Source organism: Lutjanus erythropterus, chromosome 4, assembly GCF_056507025.1.
Source record: "Lutjanus erythropterus isolate fLutEry1 chromosome 4, fLutEry1.hap2, whole genome shotgun sequence".
NCBI lineage: Eukaryota > Metazoa > Chordata > Actinopteri > Lutjaniformes > Lutjanidae > Lutjanus > Lutjanus erythropterus.
Genome location: NC_139320.1, coordinates 22,474,037 through 22,500,422, shown reverse-complemented (window position 1 = coordinate 22,500,422; position 26,386 = coordinate 22,474,037). Strand labels below are relative to the sequence as shown.

The 26,386-nt window shown below is 39.8% G+C and overlaps 1 protein-coding gene across 1 annotated transcript; it reads right to left on the bottom strand.

Annotated features, from left to right (window-relative positions):
- Positions 1–621: 621 nt before the first annotated feature.
- LOC146328357 (uncharacterized) lies at positions 622–9,012 on the bottom strand. The gene is made up of 3 exons (XM_084716289.1): positions 8,796–9,012; positions 2,131–3,120; positions 622–666 (listed from the first exon to the last, which is right to left on the bottom strand). The coding sequence occupies exons 2-3, from the start codon at positions 2,998–3,000 to the stop codon at positions 622–624; spliced, it is 915 nt and encodes a 304-aa protein (XP_084572415.1). The 5' UTR covers positions 3,001–3,120; positions 8,796–9,012.
- Positions 9,013–26,386: the final 17,374 nt, after the last annotated feature.

The following is a 26,386-nucleotide window of genomic DNA, read 5'->3' as shown; positions in this document are numbered from 1 at the left end:
CAGATGGCTTTTTCAGTCTTATTAAGGTCTTTCATGTACCGATCGGCCTAATTTTTGTGTTTCAGATTGGATAATCCCAAAGCATCTTTGTGTATTTATAAATACACACACACATACATATATATTGATATCTAGCTGAGAAAACACTGCTATTCACTGCTATTTTGCACTAAAATCAATGCCAGCAGATGTTTTTCTTCCCAGCCTGTTGCATGAAATTGTAGACTTTTCTATAGTGATGCCCATACTGCAGAAAACAGAGCTTGATAAGCATTGATCTGCCGTCCTTCCACTCTTTTGTGTGTCATCCTGCGCATAAAGCAACAGAGACGCTCATCTCCACACAGCCGTGCACTCTGCCCTGTTTACATCTGCATTATAATCTGCAGACTGTTTAGAAAAGAGTGCGTCGTTGGATGTATTTCCCTCCAGTCTTAGCGGATAACATATTTTAACATACTTATGATCATCTATATGAGGCTTTAAAAGGGCAATAAAACGCAGGAATGACAGGTTACACGATGGTTAAGGTCAGGGTAGAGGTTGTGTGAAAAAAGATTCGTGCTCCGACTTGTTACGGACAAAGAGAGCTCAGCTCAGTTCAGTCCTGGAAGTCTAAGTTCAGCTGTAACACGGCCTGCGATCGACTCTGTCAAAACACCGCTGCTGCCGAGGGAGTGGAGAGAAAGCAGAAGCTGTTTGCATTCCTACAGGATCTGTGTTTCACCAGCACACATGTGAAGTCAGTTCACTCCTACACACACTTATACCAACTATGCATTATCTCACAGTGTCATGATGTCAGCTGCTGGCAAATATGGACCCTCACACTGAGGTCTGTTCCTTCAGTCGGCCAAAGACTGAAGCTAAATAAAGCTGCTGCAAGTCTGTTTTCTTTCATATATATATGAAGTTTTCATACATGCTTTGAAGTGCCTTTTAGTGACTCATTTTCTACTTGAATTTGGGATATTTGAGGGGAATTTATGACAGTAACTTCATTACGTCTGTGGTACTTCTGTTTTTATTTTACTGTCTAAAATATTCAATTTACTGTTATGTGGTAAGCGTGTTATGTGTGCATATTTAGCACGTTAATCACCATTTCACATGTGATAAATTCATATTTACAGACCCTTTTACAGCCAATGTCACTGAAAAGTTGCATGCACATTTCGGCAATAGACATAGCGGTGTCCCCCTGTCATCTAGGTGAGTTATCAATGTTGAATTAAACCTTTTATAAGCAACAGAATGTCACCAAAATGTCTGGTTGTTCAATGTACGATACGTCGAAGTCAATATTCCTCTGGCTGATTTACGTTGAATAGAATTCTGACAGGATCACAAGCGTTTCAGAGCAGTCGGCAGTCGGCAGCGGCAGCAGCTATGGCTGCAAGCTCTTAAACGTGTTCACTGGACTCAAAACTGCTTGTGTTTGCAGCGGCCATTGACAAGCTGTTGTGGTCCGCCACGCTTCCGCTGCCAAACAGTGCACAGCTTGCTAGGTGTTTGCAAACTGTAAAAGGTTCTATTCAAACAGGGTTTAAGGATATGGTTCCATGATTTTCTGATATTTTAAATGTGAATACGTAAGACATCACATGTGAAAACATCAATTTCACATGTATTAAATTGGCCAGTTGTTGGAGCATTTGATCTACGTGCTAATCATGCTAGAGGTCCTGTGCAGCGTCCATGGGATTGACTCCTACCTGCTATGCTGCCCTCCACCCCCGACACATTGTGCATATTATGTGAATTCAGACACAGTGAATATGATTATTACACAGCTTTGTTAAATACTCGATTCTGATTGGTCAATTAAGGCATGCTAATGCTAATAACAAACCACTGCAATGGGAGTAGTTCTTATCATAGACCACAGAGGAATAATAAAATCATTTAAAAATCAACAGCATAATTTGTAAAATTATTGCAAAATATTGCACCACCCTGTTGGGGTTTATTTCACAATAATGACCTGCTCACTGTACATTATCCCTGACATAAATTCCAGTCTGTGGCTAATTTCTTGACATAAGTTAATATGTGATTAATACAACAATGCAGGGGCAACAGTGAATATTTGTATGTGAGTTTAAATCAATAACAGCAGCAGCAACATACCTCCTTACTGCTGCTCTCCTCCTCCTCCTCTGCTCCACAGTTTCTCGCCGTGTGATCGATTTCGGCTCGGGCGCTCACAGCTCCTTTCCTCTTCTGTTTGTCTTTGCTCCTCTGTCTGTGATTGACAGACAGCTCTTTGCTCTGAGCAGGCAGCTCTGGAAACACATCATCATCATCATCATCATCACCATCATGATCATCCTCCTCTTCTTCCTCTGGTGAAGACTCTACTTCATCGTCGGAGCTACCGTTGACGAAAGCAGCTACAGAGGGGCAGGTGTAGTTTGAGAAGGTGATGGAGCTCAGTTTGTGCTTCACGATACGAGGGAGGTCGAGGACACTCAGGCCTGAATCAGGGACAGCTGGAGAGACAGTGAGAGCGGGACTGGAGTCCAGATTAAGGATGGGGTAGGGGTCCTCTTGCAGCTTGAAAACATGCCCATTTGTGATTGTTTCTGAACTTTTGACGTCTGTTTTTACACATCCAGAGTTCAAATCCACAGTCTGACCACTATGATTCTGAACCACCTGGTCTGACAGGCCTTCCGTTACAGGAACATGAAGTAAAATGTTATCTGATGCAGGTAACGTGGACAAAATACCTGCTTCATGAGGCTGAGCTGAGTCCAGAGGACATGGGTTATGTTCATGCTCCTGCAAGCACACATTTTTGAAAAATTCAGCAATGTTTGGGCTCTTCTTCAGCTCGTGTACATCCTCATCTGGCTCCAATGGCGAGCTTTGGGCTTCAGAGGGATGATCATCCCCTCTGTGGCCGTTAGCTGAGAGAGCAGAGCTTTCTGAAGTTGCAAATGTTTGCAATCCTGAAGCTGTTCTCGGCTCCAAATCCACCACGGTTTGACTCTCCATTATTCTTTTATTCTACAGTTTCTCATAATTTAAAACATAGATCCACAGGTACTTGTGCTTGATGTATCGGATGGCCATTTTTTAATCCAAGATGCTCAGTTAAACCACACAGCAGATCACCTGAAATAGAATGAAAACACGTGAATGATAAGAACAAAGAGAAATTTCTAAGATGAACTGTACATACTTCTTGTCCTGTGATGATCAAAGTCTGAGTTCACCAACAGAGTTTAATGTAAAACTCTTAAATCCAGCTCTGAGCAGCAGACTCTACAACTACGTGCCATCCAGCCAGCGAGCAGTTTTTTTTCTGTGAAATTCAACATCTGGCTCAGGCTGCGGCCGTTCAAGTCTGGATCTGTTTCACACACGGTGGTGGTGACATCACCGCTCAGAGGAATCCGACTGCTCTTCCTCAGTCGGTGATTTACTACACGCTACACCATTCATCAGGGCTGAAGGTGTCCCCGCTCGGCCGTGGTTAACGTCCCTCTCACCCCATCATTAGGCCCTTCTTCACATAAACACACCTTGGACAGGTACGAGACATCCAAAGTAAAGCAGAGACGGAAAAGCAGACAATTGCATTACTGTGCTGCAGCTACAGATGATTATCAGCTCGGTCAACCAAGACTTTTCCACAGAAGACATTTTTTAGGTGTGATAACCAGGAAACAGTCCAATTAACATGTTTTAACTTTCCAATCAAAACACTTGAGTGTACAAATGGAAAGCCAGAGAGTTTTCTATAAAATAAATTGTTAGTTTAGTGTATTGTCTTGAAATGTCCACCTAAAGGTGACATGATATACAGCAGGGTTCAGTCAAATTCAAACACTTTTCAAGCATTTTATGAATAACAGACCGTTGTTACGAAGAACAGACCGTTGCTATGAAGAACAGACCGTTGCTATGAGAACAGGCCGCTGCTATGAAGAACAAACTGCTGCTCGTTGCTATGAAGAACAGTCTGTTGCTATGATGAACAGACCGTTGTCATGAAGAGCAGACCGTTGTTATGAAGAACAGACCGTTGTTATGAAGAACAGGCCGTTGCTATGAGAACAGTCCACTGCTATGAAGAACAAACTGCTGCTCGTTGCTATGAAGAACAGACTGTTGCTACGATGAACAGACTGTTGTTATGACTAACAGACCGTTGTTATGAAGAACAGACCGTTGCTATGAGAACAGGCCACAGCTATGAAGAACAATCTGCTGCTCATTGCTATGAACAGACTGTTGTTATGAAGAATAGACCGCTGCTATGAAGAATAGACTACTGCTATGAAGAACAGACCGTTGCTATGAGAACAGGCCGCTACTATGAAGAACAAACTGCTGCTCGTTGCTATGAAGAACAGACTGTTGCTATGATGAACAGGCTGTTGCTATGAAGAAAAAAACGTTGTTATGAAGAACAGGCTGTTTCTGACTGTTATGAAGAACAGACCGTTGCTAGGAAGAACAGACCGTTGCTATGAAGAACAGACCATTCCTATGAAGAACAGACCATTCCTATGAAGAACAGACCGTTCCTATGAAGAACAGACTGTTGCTGTGAGGAACATACTGTTGCTATGAAGAATAGACTGTTGCTATGAAGAATAGACTGTTGTTGTGAAGAACAGACAACAGACCATTGGTATGAAGAACAAACTGCTGCTTGTTGCTATGAAGAACAGACTGTTGCTATGAAGAACAGACCATTGCTATGAAGAACAGAGCTATGAAGAACAGACTGCTGCTCACTGTTATGAAGAACAGACCGTTGCCATGGAGAACATACTGTTGCTCACTGCTCAATAAAAACTGGTTCAAATAATTCCTAGTTAAAGCATTTACATGTAAAAACGATAAGATTTCTAATGGTGTTTTTAAAATGTGAGCTCAAAACTTAAAAGAAGTCTTTCCAAGTTCAGAACTGACATGAGGAACCCAAGTGTGGTCCAGTCCTGAGAGCAGGTTTGATAAACTCCTGTCCTGAGGTGTAATAGTCATGTAAGGCAGGTTGAAAATAATTCAAATATTTACTAGACAAATAATTTCAATAAAATCCTTTTAATCTATAAAAAAAATTGATGACGAGTTCAATGAATCTACTGTACAAAGCTAAATCAACTCATTAATTAAGTTTCTAAAGAATCATTATCAGCATATTAGCAGCCTTCCCAGCATGCACTATGTGAAAGTTTTATTGTTGAAGAAAACAAACTCTCTGTACGCCACATAAAATTCATTCATAATAAATTAACTGGAAGCAGCTTCACATATTATCTTTTTGTCAGGACTGGAATGAAGTCGCTCCAACAGGAAGAACTGACTAATCATGCTGAGAAAATGTCAAAGGCAATAAAATTTGTTTGTAATGTTTGTCAACTTAATATCTTCAGCTTACTGAACAAGTTTTCTCAAGTACAGTTTAAAGGCAGCCTGGACAGTTAAAACAAATAGTTTATTTTTAAAGGGTATAGATATCATTGGGGCAAATTATTTTGGCGACAATAATCCTGTAGTAAAAATCTGATAACGTGACAGCCGTGGCAGCTGCACAGAGTTAATTTATGTCATTGCTGCACACATACACATGTACACACACACACACACACACACACACACACACACACACACACACACACACACACACACACACACGTCTGCTGTTTCTGTGAGAAAGCTGCAGTTGCCAGAGTCTCTACCATGGCCTTGAGACACTTAACACACACAAATATGCATACAGGCTCTTTTGCTTTCAGGACACAAGCAGATAAACGATCACAGACAAGGACAAAATCTAACTCTGACGGTACCATAGTATTTATGAATCTGGAACATGTGGAAATCCTGCATATATGTATTTTAATTGTATTTATTTGCCTACATGTAGGCACTGTTACATTTAAATTAAAATGCAATCAGTGTGATGTATATAGGACTTCATGCTACAGCTAATGTGTGGGGCTTGTCCCTGATTGGACTTTTAAGGAATAAAATACAGAATGCAAGACTTTAATCAGTTCCTCCAGAATTTCACAGCCTTTTTTTGTGATTGTTGTGGCTTTAAATGCCTCATTTCACAATAGCTTTTCTAAAAAAAAAATGCTATGCGTGTTGCAATGTGTTCAGGCCTTGTTTTGCCATGAAATTCTTGTCTTTCTTGTTGTGTCTTATGTTGTAGTTTTGTTGTTGTTGTTGTATCTTAATGCGGTGGATTTATTGTTGTGGTGTCTTGTTATTGTTATTGCTCAAGCTGTTGTATCATGAATTTGTTCTGTCTTGTATTAGCTAATAGCTAACTCTGGTACACCTAAGGAGCTACGCACTGTCCCTGTTAAATAAACAAATAAAATAAATAAATAAACTGAAAATTGCAATCTTTTTCTTTGGCACAATTCATTAAAAATCAAAAACATTCCAGGGAGCATAAAACCGCAAAATTCTCAGGGTTACAGAAATTACATAAAAGTGCACAGATATTTGATAAATGTCAATAACATTCACTGAGGCATACATGTATGACGTTTGCTCTAGAGGCCGCAGCGATTGGTGGAACTCACAGGAAGCTACGATAATTGGTCAAATTTGCGGAAAAGTTGCAGCGATTGGACAAATTGATTAGTCGTACACAATTCACTGGAATTTGCGTGAACTGCTGTGGTCACAGCTTCCTCGAGAGACAGAGTAATTTAATTTAATTCCATTTATCAGGATCTCAGTTAGCTGCTGCCGGAGCAACAGCTTGTCTTCCTTGGGTCCAAACTAAACATAATGCCATATACATTAAACTACATAATCACACGCACACACAAAAACATTGCACGGCCACAACACCAACAACGTTACAACAAAAAGCTGGACCACGCTCTAGTCATCAGCATCACAAACAAAACGTTTCTATGTAGATTTAAGTTAATGATGTGGGCCCCATTTCCCAGAGCCTTTGTAGCGCTACGTGCATCGTAAGTTGTATTTTAAGGTCTCCCTTAAGGTTGTCCCAACTCTGGGAAACAGCCCGTAACCTTGAGGGAGACCTTAAAATACAACTTACGACGCACGTAGCGCTACGAAGGCTCTGGGAAACAGGGCCCGGCCTATTACAGAAACAGAAAAACACAAAAACCTCCAGGTGCTCCAAAGATCTATAAAAAGTTTCATAGCGTGTCCATCATCCTACAGCATCATTTCATTACAGTGACCTGCACCAATCTTATATAATAAGACGTCATTTATCTTCTCTTGCAGTATTTGATAAGATCCTCCAGATTATATACTCTTTTAAAGACATAGTTAAGCCAAAGACTGAATGGTGACCAGTTTTCAAACGTAAAAAGCAACCGGAAAAAAACATAAAACGTCTCCATACTGCTTGTCTGGTATAATCCAAGTCTCCTAAAGTCCCAGCATGCCATCTGCACATTGTCACACCACACACACCCTGTTCAGAAAGTAAAGATTCAGGCTAAAAACATGGTGAAAATACCTTTTTTTTAGTCAACTTGGCATGCTGGGGCTTTAGGATACTTGGATTACAGATGAGCAGTATGGAGGCATTTTATATTTGTATTCTGTAGTTTGTTTTTTTTACGTTTTTCAACTGTTTAGGAGATTCTGCGACGCTGCTTTCCTGTGAAACTCCAGCAGTGTTTTGTGGACTAACAAAATAAACCTGACCTTCAATCGGCATGAGGGTGAGTTGATAATGACTGAATTTTCATTTTTAGGTTGAATTATACCTTTAAACTTGTCTAATTCCCAGCTAATAATCATTAGACGAGGAGAGCTGTCCAGTCAGTAGATAATAATAATAATGATATTGATCATATAGATGCACGACAACCACTAGAAACATTAACTGAGACCACACTGACTAAAAACGACAAGAACAACAAAAGATAAGAAATTTTACAGTTCCCACAGCAGTGAAATTCGCCTGTTACAGCAGCTCAAATAGTACAGGTAGAAAAGGGAGTGAGTGACAAACTTATAGAATAAAGATAAAATAGAAAAAATATATATCAAAGAATTAGAAAATATAAAACATGAAGTACTAAGTTCGTCAAAGCTGTAGACTCAAGACTATATACACCTCTCACTTATACAGTTACATGGATATATATGGTATAAACGGAGATATGTGAAGGATAATTGCACACAGGTTGTAATGTGTAGCATTATAATTAAGATAAAAACAATGTAAACAGCATTGCCCTGCAAAGGCAGATTGCACTGCACAGAATATTAGCAGCAAAAATTTCACAGTGAAGATTTACAGTAGAAAATACATATTACACAGAAAAAGATTTAATAGTATAAATATACAGTATATGTAGAAGGTAAGGTGAGTGAATGAGTAATGTGACAGACACGTAACAGTGCTACATTAAGTCATGCTGGTGTTAAACAGTTAAATAAGTACATTGAGAGCTGTATGGTGCCTCACGTAAAACCTCTTCCTCCCTACATAGTGAAAGTGAAGTGAGAGTACAGCAGATTAAGGTTCCTTCCAAGAAACCCTTCTTTTAAAAAACACACTCTGCAAAGAGGGTCTCTTTCTTCTCACATGAATGCAGAGCAGATTCAAATAGAGGGAAGAAGTCAGAGAGTGAAAATGAACTGGGAGGTGTTGACTGGCAGGACGAGACCACAACTTATTTAGAGGAAGAATTTTCACCAGAACAAGTCCTCTCACGCAGAAACAACCTATAGCTCAACTTTCTCAACTCGGCCGCTCATGATTAGAGAATTTAAGTTTGTTATCAGTCATCACTGAGTTAGATTAAACAGAAAAGACTCACCTGCTGAGAGGAATAAAAGCAGCCCGTGTTGCCCAAAGCAGTGTGACAGAGATCATGGCAAAACAGAAACAGTGGTGAGGCTGGTTGGGGTTGGACGTCTCCCCTCGCCTCAGCCACGCTTATGTCCCCACAGGCCTGTTCTGCTAAAAGGCAAAGCTTGTCATCACAACTATCACCCTCCTCCTCCTCATGTGTTTCCCCTGCAGGAGCGTTCAGTTAGCAGCAACCATTCAGAGTATGCGTAAGAGCAGGGAGAATGTGTACTTGTTGGGAGATGGAAAGAGGAGGAGAAAGGAGACATGCAGGAGGAGGAGGAGATGGGGGGTGGTAAAAGAGGGAGGGAGGGTGGTGTAGGGAGCAGCAGCAGCAGTGGTTGGCACTGCTAAGAGAACAAGGTGAAATGGGTTTCCAGGCTCACAAACAGGCGTTGAGGAATGGCCGAGTTCACCGTGCGGGAGCAAAGATGAACCGCAGCCGTGACCTGTAGCTTCACAACACCACGCTGAGGAATGCTTTCAAGTCGAAGAGGAGGAGAAAAGCTGCAGAGGACCCTGATTTACTGAAGCATAATATCCATTAGATTAAGATGATGATCTGCATGAGAGGCTTGATGCTGAAATAAAATCAAAAGCATGTTTCCTCAAGTTTTTACTTGACAATAAATTTTTGTAAACTGCCAGTTAGGAGTCTGTATCAGACAGCGAACCAATTTGTGGTGTATGAGTCAGATTATAAATCATGGACTGACAGAAAGCTTAATTGAGCTTTTATTATACTTCAACTTTCTCCTTTCCTGTTTCCTTCTTATTTGAAGGGAGCATAAAATATGATGTGCTTGTCTGTTTAAAAAACAAAAACAAAAAAATATTAAAGATGATTCAAATATTTTGTAAAAGTAACATGCAGTCACATTTAAATTAGCTAATGCTAGCAAAATACTAATACCTAGCTAATGTGTATCAATCATTAGAAAGCTGGCTACATCAGTTGTTAGCTAGCAAGTTACATCTAATATTGGCAATACACCAGCTAATTAGCCAGCTAATCCAACTTAACATTCATATGGATCCTTCTCATGAACACAGTAAACACCAGCCAATGTGAAGGTAGCATTTAATATGCTAATGTATAGCAATTGTTAGTTAGCTGGCTACATCAATTGTTAGCTATCAATATGCTAGCTAATTAGCAAGCTAATGTAACGGTTTTACTCTGTGCTCCAGTAACAGATAAGGAAGCTTGCTATCTCGGCTGAACCGCCACCAAATTTCTCCTTTCCTGTTTCCTGTACTTGTGGTACCTTCAGTTGGACCTCAAGATCTCTACACAGAAAGTTGTGTATATGATTTGTCAACTTGGGAGTTTTGAGAAAGTGTCTGACAAGAGGGTCAAGGCGCTGATGGACTCTTTGCGTAAGGACGACCCCATTTGAACTGGCAGCATTAGATATGCTATGTGCTAATCTCGTCTGTGTTAAAAAGAACAACAAATTTTGAAAATGGTTAAGAGATGTTGCAGGGGGACCTGTAAAAGTTGCATATAGTAAGATGTTAAGTTAGCTCATATTAGCAAAATGCCAGCGAACTGGCTAGTTAAATCCACAATTGTTAGCTAGCTGGTTTCATAAATAATTAGTCAGTTACAGCTAATAGCTCGTTAGCAAACTGCAAGCTAACTAGCTAGCTAATCTCCATAAATTGTTAGCTTGCTGGTTAGCTAGCATTTTGCCATCATTAATTAACCCACGATGTGACTCCAACTACCTTCCTCACACTCTGATGTATCCTGTGTTTCTCCGACTGTTATAGCCACTAGCAACTAGCTAGCAATGGTGAGCAGGAAACACACCTTTGCCTTGAGTAAATTATGGACTTAAATATTATTTGAAACATTTGAGATAATGTCAGTATACAACTCAACAAAATTTATAACATACGTCTAGCATTTTTTGACATTTGTAAATGTGGAAATGTTACATTGGCTATTATAGCTTCAATTCATTCTTATAACCTGCAATCATTCTTTGATATCTTTATAATATTTATATATTACTCTACTAGTGGTTCCTATTTGACATGATTGATGAACAAAATCACAGCACAAAAATAAGAAAACATTGTAGAAAGTTGAGTCAAAGCATTACTCAGTAAACAAAAGTCCTCTAGAGATTCAGTGAGTTAAAAAACAATAAAGGGAACATGTCTGAGTGTTTGCTTTTTCATTGGCTGAGGACTTGTTGTCCTCCTGGGCTCCCTGACAGGACAGAGAGTGTTGCAGAAAGAATCTGCTCAGTTCACAGTCTGTGAGTTGTCCTTGACTTCACACCATGACGGATTCATTCATTTATTTGTTTATTCACTCGTTCATTCAGTCTCCTCTCTTCATCAGGAGTGAGCCGGTGAACCGACTGCCACAAATCAACACTTGGACTCAGTTTGACCTCTGGCCAGAGGGAAGAAAATAAGTGCTGAGTGACTTCTCTCATTCATAAAATACTTTGTAATCCGCCCGTGGCTGTCATTCTCTCTCTACCATGTTTCAAAGATTCCTACTGGTTTATCATTTTTTTGGTTTTTAAAGCATCTGCCTTATGCTGTCAAAACATACACACCGTATTAATGTCGAGAATATATGAAAAATGCCTTTTTAACCATTTTAACATTCCCAGCCATATTGTGTACATATTTAACAATATATGCCAAAAAATCTATTTCTTTTTCTATTTTCTTTTTTCTTTCCTCCAGTGCTTAGGTAAGCTAGGACTAAACAGTTTCACCCAATAATATCATGACATTCACCTGTCAATCAATCCTTAATTTTTAGTCATGCAGAGCTAAGGCTAAGGTTCATTAGTTAGCTAGCTAGCGACAGAATAGACACAGTGTGTCTTCAGGTGTTCTTCACCTCAAACCCTCCTCTGTTTCCCAAAAATACTCTGGTCACAGGCCTGCTGACTAGAATTTATTCACTTTGAGGAAAGTGGTATCTGACAGCAGATTATGCTCAAGGCATTTTAGAAGCGGACTGCCTCAGCAACTAGCTAACGTTATCTGTTCATTTTGCCTTTCTGTAAAACAGACCATGACACCTGCTTACATAAGCAAGAACCGACCTTTTTCAACCAATAATATCATGACATCCACCCATCAATCAGTCTTCAAATTTTAGCGGTGCAGGGCAAGACTAAGCCGCAGTTTCCACCAGGCATGGCTGCGTCATGTTACAGCCGTGCCGCGACCGTGGCTGTCTGCTCTGATCTGCTTTAAATAAGCACAAAGTCTATTTTTGATGGATGCCGCGTAAATTAGAACAGAGCAGACTGAACAGGCAGGAAGTCAGACAGAAAAGGCAGGGAGAATGCGGTTAATTTTCAAAATAAAAGACCCCATGCAGACTCATGATCATGAAGACAGACAGACAAGAAACTATTTAAACACGTAGCCTGCAGATGAGCCATACTTGGTAGAATCAACCGGTAAGGTTCAATAGCTCACAAGTAATGGTACGGTACGTTGGGGTATCTTCAGTATTGCTCTGTTTGACAAAAATACTGTCAGTATTGCAGGCAGGGGACTGATTCTTTCAAATTGATTAATTCATGAAATAATGCAGTGAACTTTTTTTAAACATGAAAAGGCTGCAGACCATTTAATTTCTAGTAATGTGTCATATTGTAATTCAGGGAAACTGGAGCAAGAGACTAAAAATGGTGCTTCCTTTTCTCTTAATTAATTCAAACATAGATTCTGAATCAAATCAGACAAAAAGACCCCTGCCCCAAATGCAACACATGCATGATATTTAATTCTAAATTATGCTAATTCTTGAGTTTTGGTGAGGATGGCTGAACGTGAGCAGCTGCAGATAAACACAATCCAACCAGCATGATGCGTCGAGATGCATCAGGATGCATCAAGAGCCGTTTTATTATCGAATCATAGCCCTCTGAATTATAACTGAATCAGAGAGATTCCCACCCCTCGTAAACTGCAATCAGTGTCTGCTACAAGTCCCTCCCTAGCAGTCTGGTTTTACAGGAAACATGTAAATATCCAGAGGCAAATAGCATTCTGCTTTCTGTTCAATGTGAACTTAAAAAGAAGATCCTCATCAATGAGGCCTTGTCTCTTTTTAGACTGTACTGAATTCTGCACTTATATATTAGAAACTTGCATATTTTTTCAGCTAAAATTCAGATACAAGACATGAAAGATATAAGTATCAGTTGCATACTCACAAAGCCATGCTGGACACAGGAGCCATGCAGCAGCAGCAGCAGCAGCAGCACTAAATCCACTGTTTGAGTAGTGAGATAAGGTAATGTGTGCAAACTTAATGTTTCCTGATCTTTTGTTCACAGTGAGTGACATTCCTGATGTCCTTGTTTGGTATCTGTGTTTACATTTCTCCTATTGTCTGAGTGCTTACATGTAGAGGTTACAGGAGGCACACGAGAGGTTTGACTTCTGCCAACTAATCATCAAAGTAAAGTACAACTCGATCAGAATAATTTCACCTTTAAATCAGATCATTTTACGTCCAACAAAGCCAAAGTATATCTTGTTAAAATAATTTTCTTGCCTGTGTTGTGTACACATTGATAATAACCAAGTGGCCCAGGCAGACAGAGTGCTGTGGTCTTGTTTACTCTGCCTGAGAAAGGTAACACATGTGCAGGTGCATGTGAATGAGAGAAGAACATACAGAAAGACACAGAGGAACAGAGAGAAAATGTGTCTGTCCTCTGTGTCGGCCCTAACAGTGAGGAAAAAAGCATTTGGGAAACACTAAGCTGAACAATTGGCTGCACTTAATGAATAGCAGCCTTTTCTGTGCCGGGTCCGTCTGAGCTGCGGAGGTGAACAGTCCAAGACCAGTGGGAGTGAGAACAGTCGGCCTCAAACACAGCTGGATGTTCTCACAAGTTAACCTGGGAGGCCCCCGTCTGACAAATAAGAAAGAAAAGGCAGCCTTGTTTGTGGCACTGAGAGAAAAACACTGACTCTGTTTCTGCAGGAGACAAGAGGGCAGAACCAACACATGGAGCAGGAGGGAGGATTTAAAAGAGAGAAAGATCTTTGTGTCTTTAAAGTAGTCACTTAACACTGTCCAAACATGAAAGATCTGTCTCTGTGCTTCTGTCAAGGTTGATCGACTTTCTCTTGAAACTTGGCAGGTTCTGCCAGTTTCATACCCTTCATTACACTTGAGTCATACTCTCATTTTCATATTAAAAATCATGTGTTGTTGCTAATGTTGCTGTGATTTGTAAGGAGTAGTTGGGGCAATCTGGATATTAACAAGACTATAGCTGTGTTTCCATTCAAAGTAACTGCAACTTTTAGTTCCAGAAACTACTTGTCAAGGGACTAAAAGGAACTCAGCCCGTTGCTGTCTGCATTTCCACTGGGGTCTAAAAACCAACGAAGATAAGGTAAATTAGACTGCAGATGTATGAAAGATGTGTGATGTATTCCATTGTGCCAGAGAAAGGTGACCTGTGACCCAGCAACACATCCATGGTCTTTTATTTTATTGTATAATTGCTTTTCATTTTTAACCTTCTCCTGGCACTGTTTTGTTCAGCTCACTTAACTTGCAGAAGATTCTTGCTATACCTTGTCATTGCTGGTTATTGACACTGCAAGTCCCACTGCCAAGGTTCCTATACTTTTGGAAAGCACTATCTGTCGAGCAGGGCCTTTTTTTTAGGTTAAAATAATGTCCCCTAACTTAATTTAATAGACCCTGGTCCATGTGGTGGAAAAGCAATGAGTTCCTCCAAAGGTTCCTCATCTTGGAGAAAGTTCCAGCAGTGGAAACATGGCTTAAGCACTTGTCTAGACCACAAATGTCACATCAGCACCAGGCTTGCATCACAACAGCTTTCATGCCACGCTAAAGTGTCTTTCTATATTGGATCCATCTTGTCTGTGCATTTCAGAGCAAACGAACAGCCAAACTTTCTGTGCATTGTGCAGTTTTCTTTCAATATATGTGTGAATATTCCTGATCTATTTTCCATCAACATAAAACACAAGTACTGCAGTCTGTCTGTGTGTGTGAAGCGGGTGTGGATGAAAAAAGAGGAAAAGGAAAAATGTAAAAGCCAGTTGCTGCACTAAGACCAGAAGGTGTTGCCGATCAGAGCAGCAGGATTCAAGTTTAGCAGTGAAGTTGTCTGGTCGCAGTAAATGTACAGTTCGCCCATGGAAAAAAAGCAGCAAAAGGCTTTGTCTTGCTTCCCAGCTGCTGGGTAAAGCAAAATGTGAATAAACCATCTTTTCAGTGCCTTGTTTTGGGACAACAGCCCTGAAAAAATAAATAGTTGAGGTTACACGTGTCTGACGCAGCTGGGGTGCGAGACGCACTAAGCTGGTGCAGAAACAAATTTAAGCATTTGAATTGAGGGTCCAAGGAAATGACATATAATAACTGTGCAGATTGTTAATCCCTTAGACTGCTTTCATATAAATTCAAATATATATTTTTTTTGTTTGTTTGTTGTCTTTTATATGTTTGCACCATTTTGCGCATTTCCCACTGATTTTATTGCATACTGTCTATCGCGCTGCTTTACACATTTTATGTGTTAATTTATAATTTACTACACATAGTAATGCAACCTGTTCTCACATTAGTATGAGTATTGTTATTATCTTTATTCTTTTTTGTATTGCCATTTCGTTTCCTTATATAGTACAGTGTTTTCTCTGTCCCCTACATATCTCTGCTGCTGTGAGACTGAAATTTGCCCACAGGGATACATAAAGAGCTACCTGCCAATATTTAGATTTAAATTGTTTTATCCTAAAAAGTCCTAAAAGTAACACGTTGGGTCACGTCTCTGTGCCCATTTGAGCCTTTGTCTTCTTCATTCTAGTGGGCAAAATGAAAACTTCTCAGTATCAGTGCTAAATCTAACTTTTAAAACTTCAGTCACATGTCGAGCTGTGCTGAATTAAATAGAGACAAGACGAGGCTTCCTGCTGCAGATCGATGCTATGACAACTATGTCAAGACAGGACAGGGGGGACGTGGACCGCCTGCCAAAGCAAACTGCCAGAGATGGCAGGCATACCAAGGCCCGGACACAAATCTTCAGCAGGCGGAGACGCTCAGTGCCAACCCCTCCAGAAAGAAGCAAATGTGAGCTTACAGTAAGAGGATATTACTGTTTGTTTTTGGCTGATTTACAGAGCGATAAGATGATAATTTCTGTCTGTTCGCCATTCAGTTCAGCTGGAGGAGTGGAAGAGATTAAACTGACAGAGTTCATGACCCACTCACTAAAGAATTGCAACACCTGAGGGTACAAAATACTTTTTCAATGAACTATTAATCTCAAACTAGACCAGAAATATAAACTTTTTAATATCGGCCTATCAGAATATCAGACTTTAATATATTTAACATATTTGTTGCTATCTTGGGATCTCTTCTGGTCTGTTTGATTTATAAACTTTATAAAATCTGACAGTTTGACAAACGTAACACACAGACTCAAGCTTGTGCAAGATATTTCAGCTCAGATACACTGTAAAAAATACTCAAAATATGATGAGCAAATGATCAAAAAATCTCTGTGCAGCAAATTCACCGAGGTTTATAAGGTCAATTTACTTCACTAAACTGGGCTGTATAATGAGATGAGTAGCAAATGGATAAACAAATCAGAAATAAAAATAATTTGCAATAAAAATAAAACTGCTTTTCACAGCTGGAGGAAAGAGGTAAAACGGAGCAGGGGTGGAAGTAACTAAATACAAATACTCAAATTACTGTAATTCAGTAGTTTATAAGGTACTTGTATTTTCAGATTTTCAAGTCTGTAATTTTACTCCTTCTTAAGTATGCATTACTAGATATAATAAACTTAGTAACTTTTAAAATTATAGTTGAGTACTGAGTACAATTTGAATTAATACCCAAACCTAGACTTAAAATGACAAAAAACTGACAAAAAATGAAAAAGAATATATAAACATGTATTTTGCATCTTTTAAGTTATTAATGATCAATTGATTTCAACAATTGGTAAAAAGAAAAATCCACAAAATTTGCAACCCTAGTTTTGAAAGGTGACTGTGACATCAGCAGTAAAAGTAACTAATACTCTGAGTAGTTTTTGCGACAAATACTAACACCAGTCTGGTGTCACTCTGTTGTGTTGTTATTGGTGCAATAATTATCTTTTTGAAAAAAATGTAAACACAGGAATGTAAGAAATTGTGCTTGCATGTACTTCATGCCACCCAGGTCAGAAAAGTCTGTACGGTAAGGTTTGTCTTTTACTCTCTAACCTTCTTGTGTTATAAGTCATTCACTTTGGATCTATTTAAGACAATATTCTTCTTAGAACAGATTAGCCTTTATTGTCTCTTATTGTCTATTGGAGAAACTTCAGTCAACATGCAGAATCACACTCAGATCCATAAACACCAGAACACACACACAAAGAATCCTGCACGACTGTCTTACACCAGAATATCACACAGATGCCATCCATCAAGATATTGATCTATTCCTGCACACTTAATCTCCACTTCCTGTTTGGTAGTTTGACTGATGGAGGAAATAAGGAGAATTTATACCTGTTGAACTTGCAGTTTGGTCACCTGTACCTTCTGCCTGCAGCCGTCAGTTCACACCGTTTGTGAAGGATGTGGTTTGGGTCACAGGTGATTGTGAAGGTGAAATATTTAACACTGTGTCATTCAAAAATGCTGCAATAACAGAAGCTACATGAGACCAAGACGAGCGCAAGATTATAGACAATAGCAAGCAACGACGAGTCCTATACTGGAGGCTGATCAGCCTTATACTGTCAATTATCTGTCAATGTAAAGTTAAGCCTGTTATCCCAAAAACAAAAGCCCACTGCTCTGAAAATACACACTCTGAAGTTAGAGTTCACTGCCTGTCAGACCCCCTTAAATCATTCTTAATGATTTCTTACATCTCATAAACAGACACTTACTAATTTGGCAAACATTTAACATTATTTTATATTAATTTTAGCTCCATGTAAAGTGAATAAACAGGAAGTGTGAGCTAAACAAAACCAGTTGTTCCGAACCAAAAAAGAAATTTCAAAAAGGAGAACATACCGGCTGTAGCATCGTTGTTGGAGAAGTCGGTATTTCAAATTGCGTGTATGTTTCCGGGGGAGGGAGGGGGGTTAGGGATTTATTTGTGGAACAATGTAATTTGTCTTTCTTTTGTATCTGTTACTCTTATGCCAGTTTCAATAAAGATTTGTTCACAAAAAACCCTCATCTGACTCAGATGAAGCATACTGACTCTAACCTGGTAATTTTTTTTTTATTTAAATACATTTGACTTGACTTGACAGAAAGGTTCAGTGTGTAAGATTTACAGAGATTTATTGGCAGAATATGGCAGAAATTTAATATAATTTCTTTTTGAAATAGTAGAAAAGTGTGTTTTCATTAATGTACAATCACCTGGGAGAATTGTGTTTTTGTTACCTGTGAATGAGACGTTTATATCTACAGAGGGGACGCGGGCCGTCTTCCATATAAGATGCTATGTTACACCGCCATGTTTGTACAGCCTGTGGCCCTTCACTGCGTGTCATCCCCTCTCTCTTCACCCACCTTTCCTGTCTACTCTTCAGCTATCCTATCAAATAAAGGCAAGAAAAGCCCAAAAACATAAAGAGACTTATTGTTCCAGAATAGTCAAATGTTTAAAGCCTCAGAGGTACAAAAATGCTAAATTCTTATGCATTAAGTCACCTGACACTTTCTCTTTGACTCAGTACAGTTACAGTACATCCAGCCGTTTACTGGTTTCTGGCTGATGAGAATGTTTTACAGTGTACGAGGAGAAACACTCCACGCTGTCACTTCTCTCACTGTCTCTCCTCTCTCTCTTCTCCTTATCTGCTGTATCAACGCGGCTGTCAAGACGGGGCAGACGTTGTGAAGTGCCTGTGGTCTTCACATGGCACAGTGAGATTAAAGTGAGGGGAAGAGAGCGGAGCCAGCTGTGCTGCTCAAACATGTGGATGTACGGTCGCAAGTTCGCCTGCCAGCAACGCAGGCAGCGTGTCACTGCTGCAGACTGACAGGGTTACATTAACCATACAGTATGCAGACGTTACTACATTTTATCTGCTCCTGCAATGCTGATAACACTCACACCGTGATGCATGTTGACAGTCTGTGTAAAAGCATGAAAATCTATTTGTTATTGTATGCTGTTGCTTGCAGGGCTCTTATGTAACATGAACCGCTTCCAGCTGTGGAAAACAGACGAGCACAATACAAAACGTAAACATCATTAGAAAACATTCCAGCAATACCACAGTCTGACTCAATATCTCTGCAGCTTCTCGACTCCCCTGTGGATTCCCAACATACCACAGATCACAGATGGCAGATGTTCTGCATTATCACTTCTCTCTGCAGCCTCACTTTGTCTCGATTCAAAAGAAAGAGCTGATCACATCACCACAGAGATAAAGGCCTTCAGGTTGAGTCGGAACTTATCAAGACCTAAATTCGACATTTAGTTTTTGTCAAACAAACAGGTCCTTTTAACATTTGACAACCACATCTAGAGAAAGTGTAAGGTGATCTCACAATTTGATGGGACACAGAAGCACAGGCATTCAGCATATTTTCTCCCCAGTCATAACAAGGAGTGATTAATAATTAGGAAAATGCAACTGAGAAATTAATCCTGTTTTGTTTTGGGTTTTTTTTTCAGAACAGAGCAACTGCACTTTCGTTCTTTTTTTTTTTAACTTTCTTTTGTGCACATTTCAGATATTCTTATTGTGAACTTTTGCAAGTTCCTGCAACATGCAAAATATTATACATATTTCTCATACTTTTTTATAATATTTTTCCATTTCATATTGTTTCAGGTTCAGGACAAAGGTGCACAAACTGGACAGAATCAAAATGAACAATAACATCAGATGAGAAACTTATGTTTTCACTCAGCAGGTGAAGACATCCATGATCATTTTTTGTTGTGCACATAAGAGCAGGTGTTTAAAAACTTGCCTGAAAAAAAAAGTCTAATTTGTGTGACAGATAAATAAATTCTATGAGGGCAAAGTCACCTCTTGTTATTGTGTTAAATCTAAATTAAAATTAAAATTGTGTCTAATAAAACAGTGTGAGTAAAAGAGTCTCTGATGCAACATTTCAGACACATGCTAATGAAACATCTGTGGTCTCATCATCTAAACCGTGGACTTAAAATCACACATTTTGTTTCAATTAATTAGAATCCCACCTGCTCCCATTAACACCCCAGGAGAGCTGTATTACTTCAGGCAGCTAACAGATGTGGATCTGGATTGATAATTGGATGGGAAAGAGACACTTTCTCTTGCTGATTAAAAAAGACCCCAGATACTGTTTTATTTGAACTACTGAAAGTTATTCATGCTCAAACAGGGACTAAATAATTAGTGTGGCAGCTGCCTGGTGTCCTTAAATGTACTTTATATAAATTCTGATGGGTCTCTCTAACATGAAAACAATAACAAACACTGACTGTGCGCACTAATTCTTATATGACCATACTATTTAGTACGCCACAAAGAGATTTTGCATGTCCCAATACATAGTATGTCAAATGAAGTATGCCAAAAATACCAGGATGTACTACTGCGTCTGCTTGCATTATGCAGTACATAAGCCAGCATGCCTTTCTAGTTATTCTGACCCACGATCCTTTGTGATCTGTGCATGTGCAAGAGGGTCAAAGTTCACGGCACAGTGTTATGAAGACGTGCTGCATGCATCAGTTTGTGCTTTTTAAGGACACTGAAACTGACGCAGCATTCACACTAATGACAGTGAGTTAACACCGTTTATTACTTTGTTTCACATTTAAATTAAATGTTTTCTTACTTCAGACATCTTTGTCTTTCAAATTTAAAGGGATAGTTTGGATTTTTGGTAATGGGGTTGTACTGTATTGCTGTGGGCGGGGTCAGCAACAACACATATTTCAGCCACCTAAAAATCTGTGTACACTATATTTAGAATATTTTTATCGCCCTACCTCACCATCTGACTGACTTTTCCAACTGGGGACTGATGCTATATAAGTCAGATATCACTTGCTCCAAACCAACCAAAACTCCATACGTGAAATCAGTAATTTTACCTTTCAGAACACAGGAGCTGCAGGCCTACCGCTGCCTCGATTGGTTACTTACTTAGAGTTTTTGTGAGACTTTTGGCATTTTAAAAAGTTAGTTTGGATTCACCAAAATCATACAATAACACAAAAAAAATTGCTGATCAAGGCAGGAGTAGACCAGTAACTCCTATCTTATGCTAATTAAAATGACCAATGTTGTCAATGGAGTTTGGTTAGTTTGGAGAGAGTGATATTTGGCTCATATAATAGCAGTTTCCTGCCTAATCGTTTTATTATTTGTTTTATTATTCTATTCGTTCAAATTGTGAATCGTGATCAAACAAAAAAACACTTTAAGGGTTGAGATTCTGTATTCTCGTCCCTCTTCATGAAATTTTTCATTGGCTCAGACATTACCGCTTTCTGACAACACACACGGTCAGCATCACCGCCTGTTTACCACCGAGCAGCCACACAACAAATTGCCAAAATTGAGTTAACAGCCATAATAACACTCCCACACAATGAGTTTGTAAGTAGAGAGAAGATGTCAGCTGCGGTGACAACGAGGGAGGAAGATGCAAACACTGACAAAAAAATGATGTTAAATTATCCTACAGCTCGATGATTTCACAGCCCCAGCATGTGTGTGATTATAGGAGGACACAGGGATGCATGAGAGGTGAATCAGCTCAGTCTTTCATGTGACCTGGGGGGGGCGGGGGGTGGGATTGCCTCAGAGGCCGTCGCCATCACACACAGAGAAGCAGCTACAAATTAATTCACTCCAACAACAACCCCTGTCTGTCCTCGCCTGCTGCAACACGCTCTGCCAGCACTCGCAATCAACCAGCGAATTCCTTCCGCTCTGAGCTGTGAGGTGGAGGTGAAGGACGGGGGGTTTGCTGGGCTCAGCTGGTGTTGTGATTGTGATGTTGTGTAATTGACAGGTATGTTTGAATCTGATGCAAACAGCACACCGCCCACTCTTCCTCCTCCTCCCTCTACACCGCTGCTGTTGCTGCTGCTGGGGTCGGACAACAAACAACACGTCTGCTTCCAGGAACGTGAAGATACATGCCAGGATGACAGGGCTATTCAGAGATGATGGGGTTGTTCATTTGGTTAAACACACATCGCGTGCAGCAAATCATTGATCCCATCGATGTGCGAACTAAACACAACATGAACTGTAGGGTCTGTGTGGCTGTTTTCAACTTAAACCCTACCTTCAAAGAAAGGAAATGACTCAATGACCCCTGATATAATTTGACTGTAACTTATAACAACAACAATGCTGAGAGTGAGAAACACTGTGTTCAGAGGGCTGACTGAAGTCGGCCTGCTACGATGAGAGGAGAGAAAGTCAGATCAAAGCTGAGCAGTTGTCAGGTTCTTCTTCTTCTTTTGTCTCTGCCAGAAATGAGACGCAGAGCTGAGAGGCCTTGAAAACAGCTGCCCTGCAGCAGACGGCTGCTCACTCACAGCTGACTGTTAGCGGGGCTTTCTCTCATAAATATTACATTTTTTATTCTACCTTTATTTTACCAAGCAAAAAGACTACTGTACGGTACCACGACCTTTATCAGGTTATTTTACAGGAGAGACTTTGTCAAGGCAGCAGCCATACAAAATTATAACATATTAGAATGCAGCATATGCAACAGAATATACAAATATTCACAATAAAGCAGAAGAACAGCTATTAAAACACGATACGATACGATACGATACTATACGATACGATATGATACGATACACTTCATCGTCCCTGTACGGAAATTTGTCTTGAACTCAGTTGCTACACACATATAGCTGCCTTTATAGTACTAGTATGGAGCAACAAAAAGAAAAATCACTGAACTTTAGACAGTCCCTCCAGAATTTTGCAGGCTGTTTTGGGGACTGGGTTGTGTGGACTAATGGCCCTTTTCCATACACTGGCCTGGCTCGACTCGGCTTGACTCGGCCCATCAGCCCAGCCCAGCAGGGGTTTGCATTTCCATTACAAGTGGGCTAACTTCTCGGAGGTGTGTCTTTTACCTGAAGACGAGTTCAAGAGGAGGGTCGAGTCCAGCGGCTACAAAGCAGTGGATATTTGTGGATGTTTATATACATCTCTGGGACAAACACACTGTTCCTTAGATTCTTCACAATAAAAGTCCCTTGTTGTTCATTATTTAAAAGCTTTTATTATGAAGCAGCACAAAGAGGAAATGTTTCCATTGGGGGGGGGAGGGGTATCATCAGCCATAACTTACCACGACTCTAACACAGCTGAAAGCGAATATGAAATGGTAAAATAATGCAGATATCTGAGAGTACAAACCGCGACACAGGAATGACATAAAGATTCTGTTAGAAGCTACAAAAGTACTGAGAGCTGAACGTAAAGAGATTTTAAGAAACGTCTTTCTCTCTGCTCTCCTGATGCAGTGGAACTCAAACTCAGTCAAAACAACAAGCACAAAATTGTAAAATAAAAAAAGTGCAGCGAGCATTGATAAACTTCAATAACAATGACAAAGACTGTGTTCTTTTCAGTAGCAGTGACAAAAGAAAAGAATAGAAATGCAAAAAAATAGCGAATAATAAAACAAAACATTGAATCTGTTCATAGAGATGTACATGTATGATGTTTTTGGGGGCCGAGTTTATACAAAACTGCAAGGCCGTGCTGAATTCAAGTGAACTGGTTGAACTTGTGTGAACTGTTGCGATCGCAGCAATGTATCTTCCTGGAGGGACTGTTTAGAGAATTAATATAATTATTTTTATGTGCTGCACAAAGCAATGACCTTTCTATCAGGATGTACTAGAGTCTTTTGAAAACACAGCCTCTTCTCCTCCTTCTCCTCTCTTGTTCTTAACAAGGCTGAACACAGTAATTGATTCTACGTCTCTAATCTCCTCTCTCTGTTACGAGGAGATCTGTCCTCTGCACCTGAGGCCAACGCTCTGCTCTTTTCTTTTATCTGCCCACAAGTACACTAGCTCCTCCCAGTGGGGGCTGCACTAATCCTCACCCACCACCAGACCCCTCATACACACACAGACAAAAACACACTCTCCAGGGAGAACCCCACAGCCGACAGTAAACCAGACAGCGCCTTGAGCTGCCTGCTAGCAATGTAAAACAGAGACAGATGGAGAAGCAAAACCAGACACAAAAGTAGCTCATCAGAGGCTGTTTTAGAAAAGTGATAAAGAAACTCTGGTGTGTACAAGCTAAAAAAAACATGTTTTTCATCCATAAAAAGAACCAAAGTGTGAAAATTCAAATACTGAAGATTTTTTTTGGACATTTTAAAATGCACTTACCCTCCACAGAGTCCTCTGTCTCTTTAAACTGTGGGAGCGAGGACAGTAAAAACCTCTCAGGCTGTGAGTCTGACATGATTTCAGTGTGACGGCTTAAACGCTCCTCTGCCACTGTGATTAACCGCCTCGGCCACAGCTCGCCTCGGCCTGACAGGACGGGAGCTGACTGTGGAGGCTGCAGAGGAGGACAGGAGAGGAGGAGGAGGAGGAGTGGATGAAGATGGTCAGACAAACATCAGAAGAAATCTGGTGAACGCAGCAGAGAAACTACTCTCATAGCTTAAACACTAAAAACGATGAGCACTTTGTCAAAGGTTAAAAGTTGACAACTCTACATATTGTATGAAAGGAGCTTTGATCATTTGATGGATCAAAAGGGAAAAAAACGAAAGTGCAGAATGAAAAGAGCCTCATGAATCATAAATTCACCTTATTTGCATAAAATTGGCTCTCATCCAGACCTCTTTTCTCTCAGAAACTAATTGATATGTACGAATAAAACCTGTCATAGGACACGATAGGATGGCCTCTGATTTTCATCTGTTAACAGACTGGAGGCATTCAATTAACTATAGATACCTGACCTGCTCACTGTACATTATCCTGCTTGTTACATGGTTACGTACCAAAAACATTCAATAATTTGACACAAAATATAGATTTTAGTGATTTAATAATGATATTGTTCTTCCAGAGTCTATAAATAACAGACCTTAGAATGCAAACAAAGCCATGTAATAGTTCATAACAATGACCTGCTCACTGTACATGATCCCTTACACAGAATATGTTGTCTATTTTATATAATCAAGGATTTAATTTCTTTAATTTTATTTATTAAAATAATCTTTTGCCCACTAAGAATATATCTTTTTGTTTGTTCATAGACATCTATGTACCGGTGTGTCCTATTATAGAACACCTCTGACTCATCCTTTATTAGAGATTTGGCCGTTAGCGGGACCTTATATCACATTTGTTTGTTTGTTTGTTAGTTTTTAAATGTATATTTTTGGGTTTTTTTGTGCTTTTAATTAGGACGAAACATGGGCTGCATGCTCTACCAACTGAGCTACCAGGGCACCCCTTATACCACATTTGTGTCTGGCACACAGCAGCTTGATCACTGTCTCATGTGGCACACTGTTAAAAATAATTGCCCCCCTCAGCTATAAGACAGTAGTAGAAATGTTTTATTAAGCACTGATTATTGCATCACTTACATACATTTGTTACATTATGCTCAAGACATGTCCCATATGTTTAAAAGAGACAGACTGACAGAAACATATGCCATTAAGCAGCAGTGGAAGAAGTCCTGTGATTTACCTTTTTAGCCTTGCCTTTTATTGAACTATTTAAAATCCATCTAGTCTGTTGTACTACTTGGCATATCATTTCAGTTTATCTATTTATTATAATCAAGGGGACGATTCACCCTAAAATCAAAAATTCAGAATTTTCCTTTTACCTGTAGTGCTATTTATGCATAAATTTCTTTCTTTCTTTTTTTTTTCTGGTGCGAGTTGCAAAGTTTTGGAGATGTCAGCTGGAGAGATGTCTGCCTTCTCTCCAGTATAATGGGAATAAGTGTCACTCGGCTTGTGGTGCTCAGACCACCAAAATCATACATTTTAAAAATGCAACAGCTGAGTCTCTTTCCAAAAAAATCATGACCCTGTTACCCAAGATATTCCACAGACATTCCTGTGAGCAGTTTTAAGTAGGAAGGTTCTGGTAGGTCGTAAAACAGTTTTGGTTCATTATACCGCAAAAATATAAAGGTCAAGAGGTTAAGAGCAAAATAACCTTAGAACATGTACATGCAACTGTTAGATTTTAGATAGCAGTCTCTTGTGTTAGAACCAGTGTGACAACTTACCAATGTGACAAGATGCCCTGTTCTCCCCTATTTTATAATGCTCACAAACGGTTTGGATAAAATACCTGACATGCATCGCTTATATAATACAAAGACAAATCGGATGAGATGAAGCTGTTCGACCGTCACGCTGCTGCACAGCTGCAGTGTTCAGTGTGAACCAGTAGATGGCGGTAATGAACCACGTTAACGTCACACTGTGTGTAATTCTGACTCCGTCACAGCAGATGGCAGCATTACAGAGGACAAACAGTCT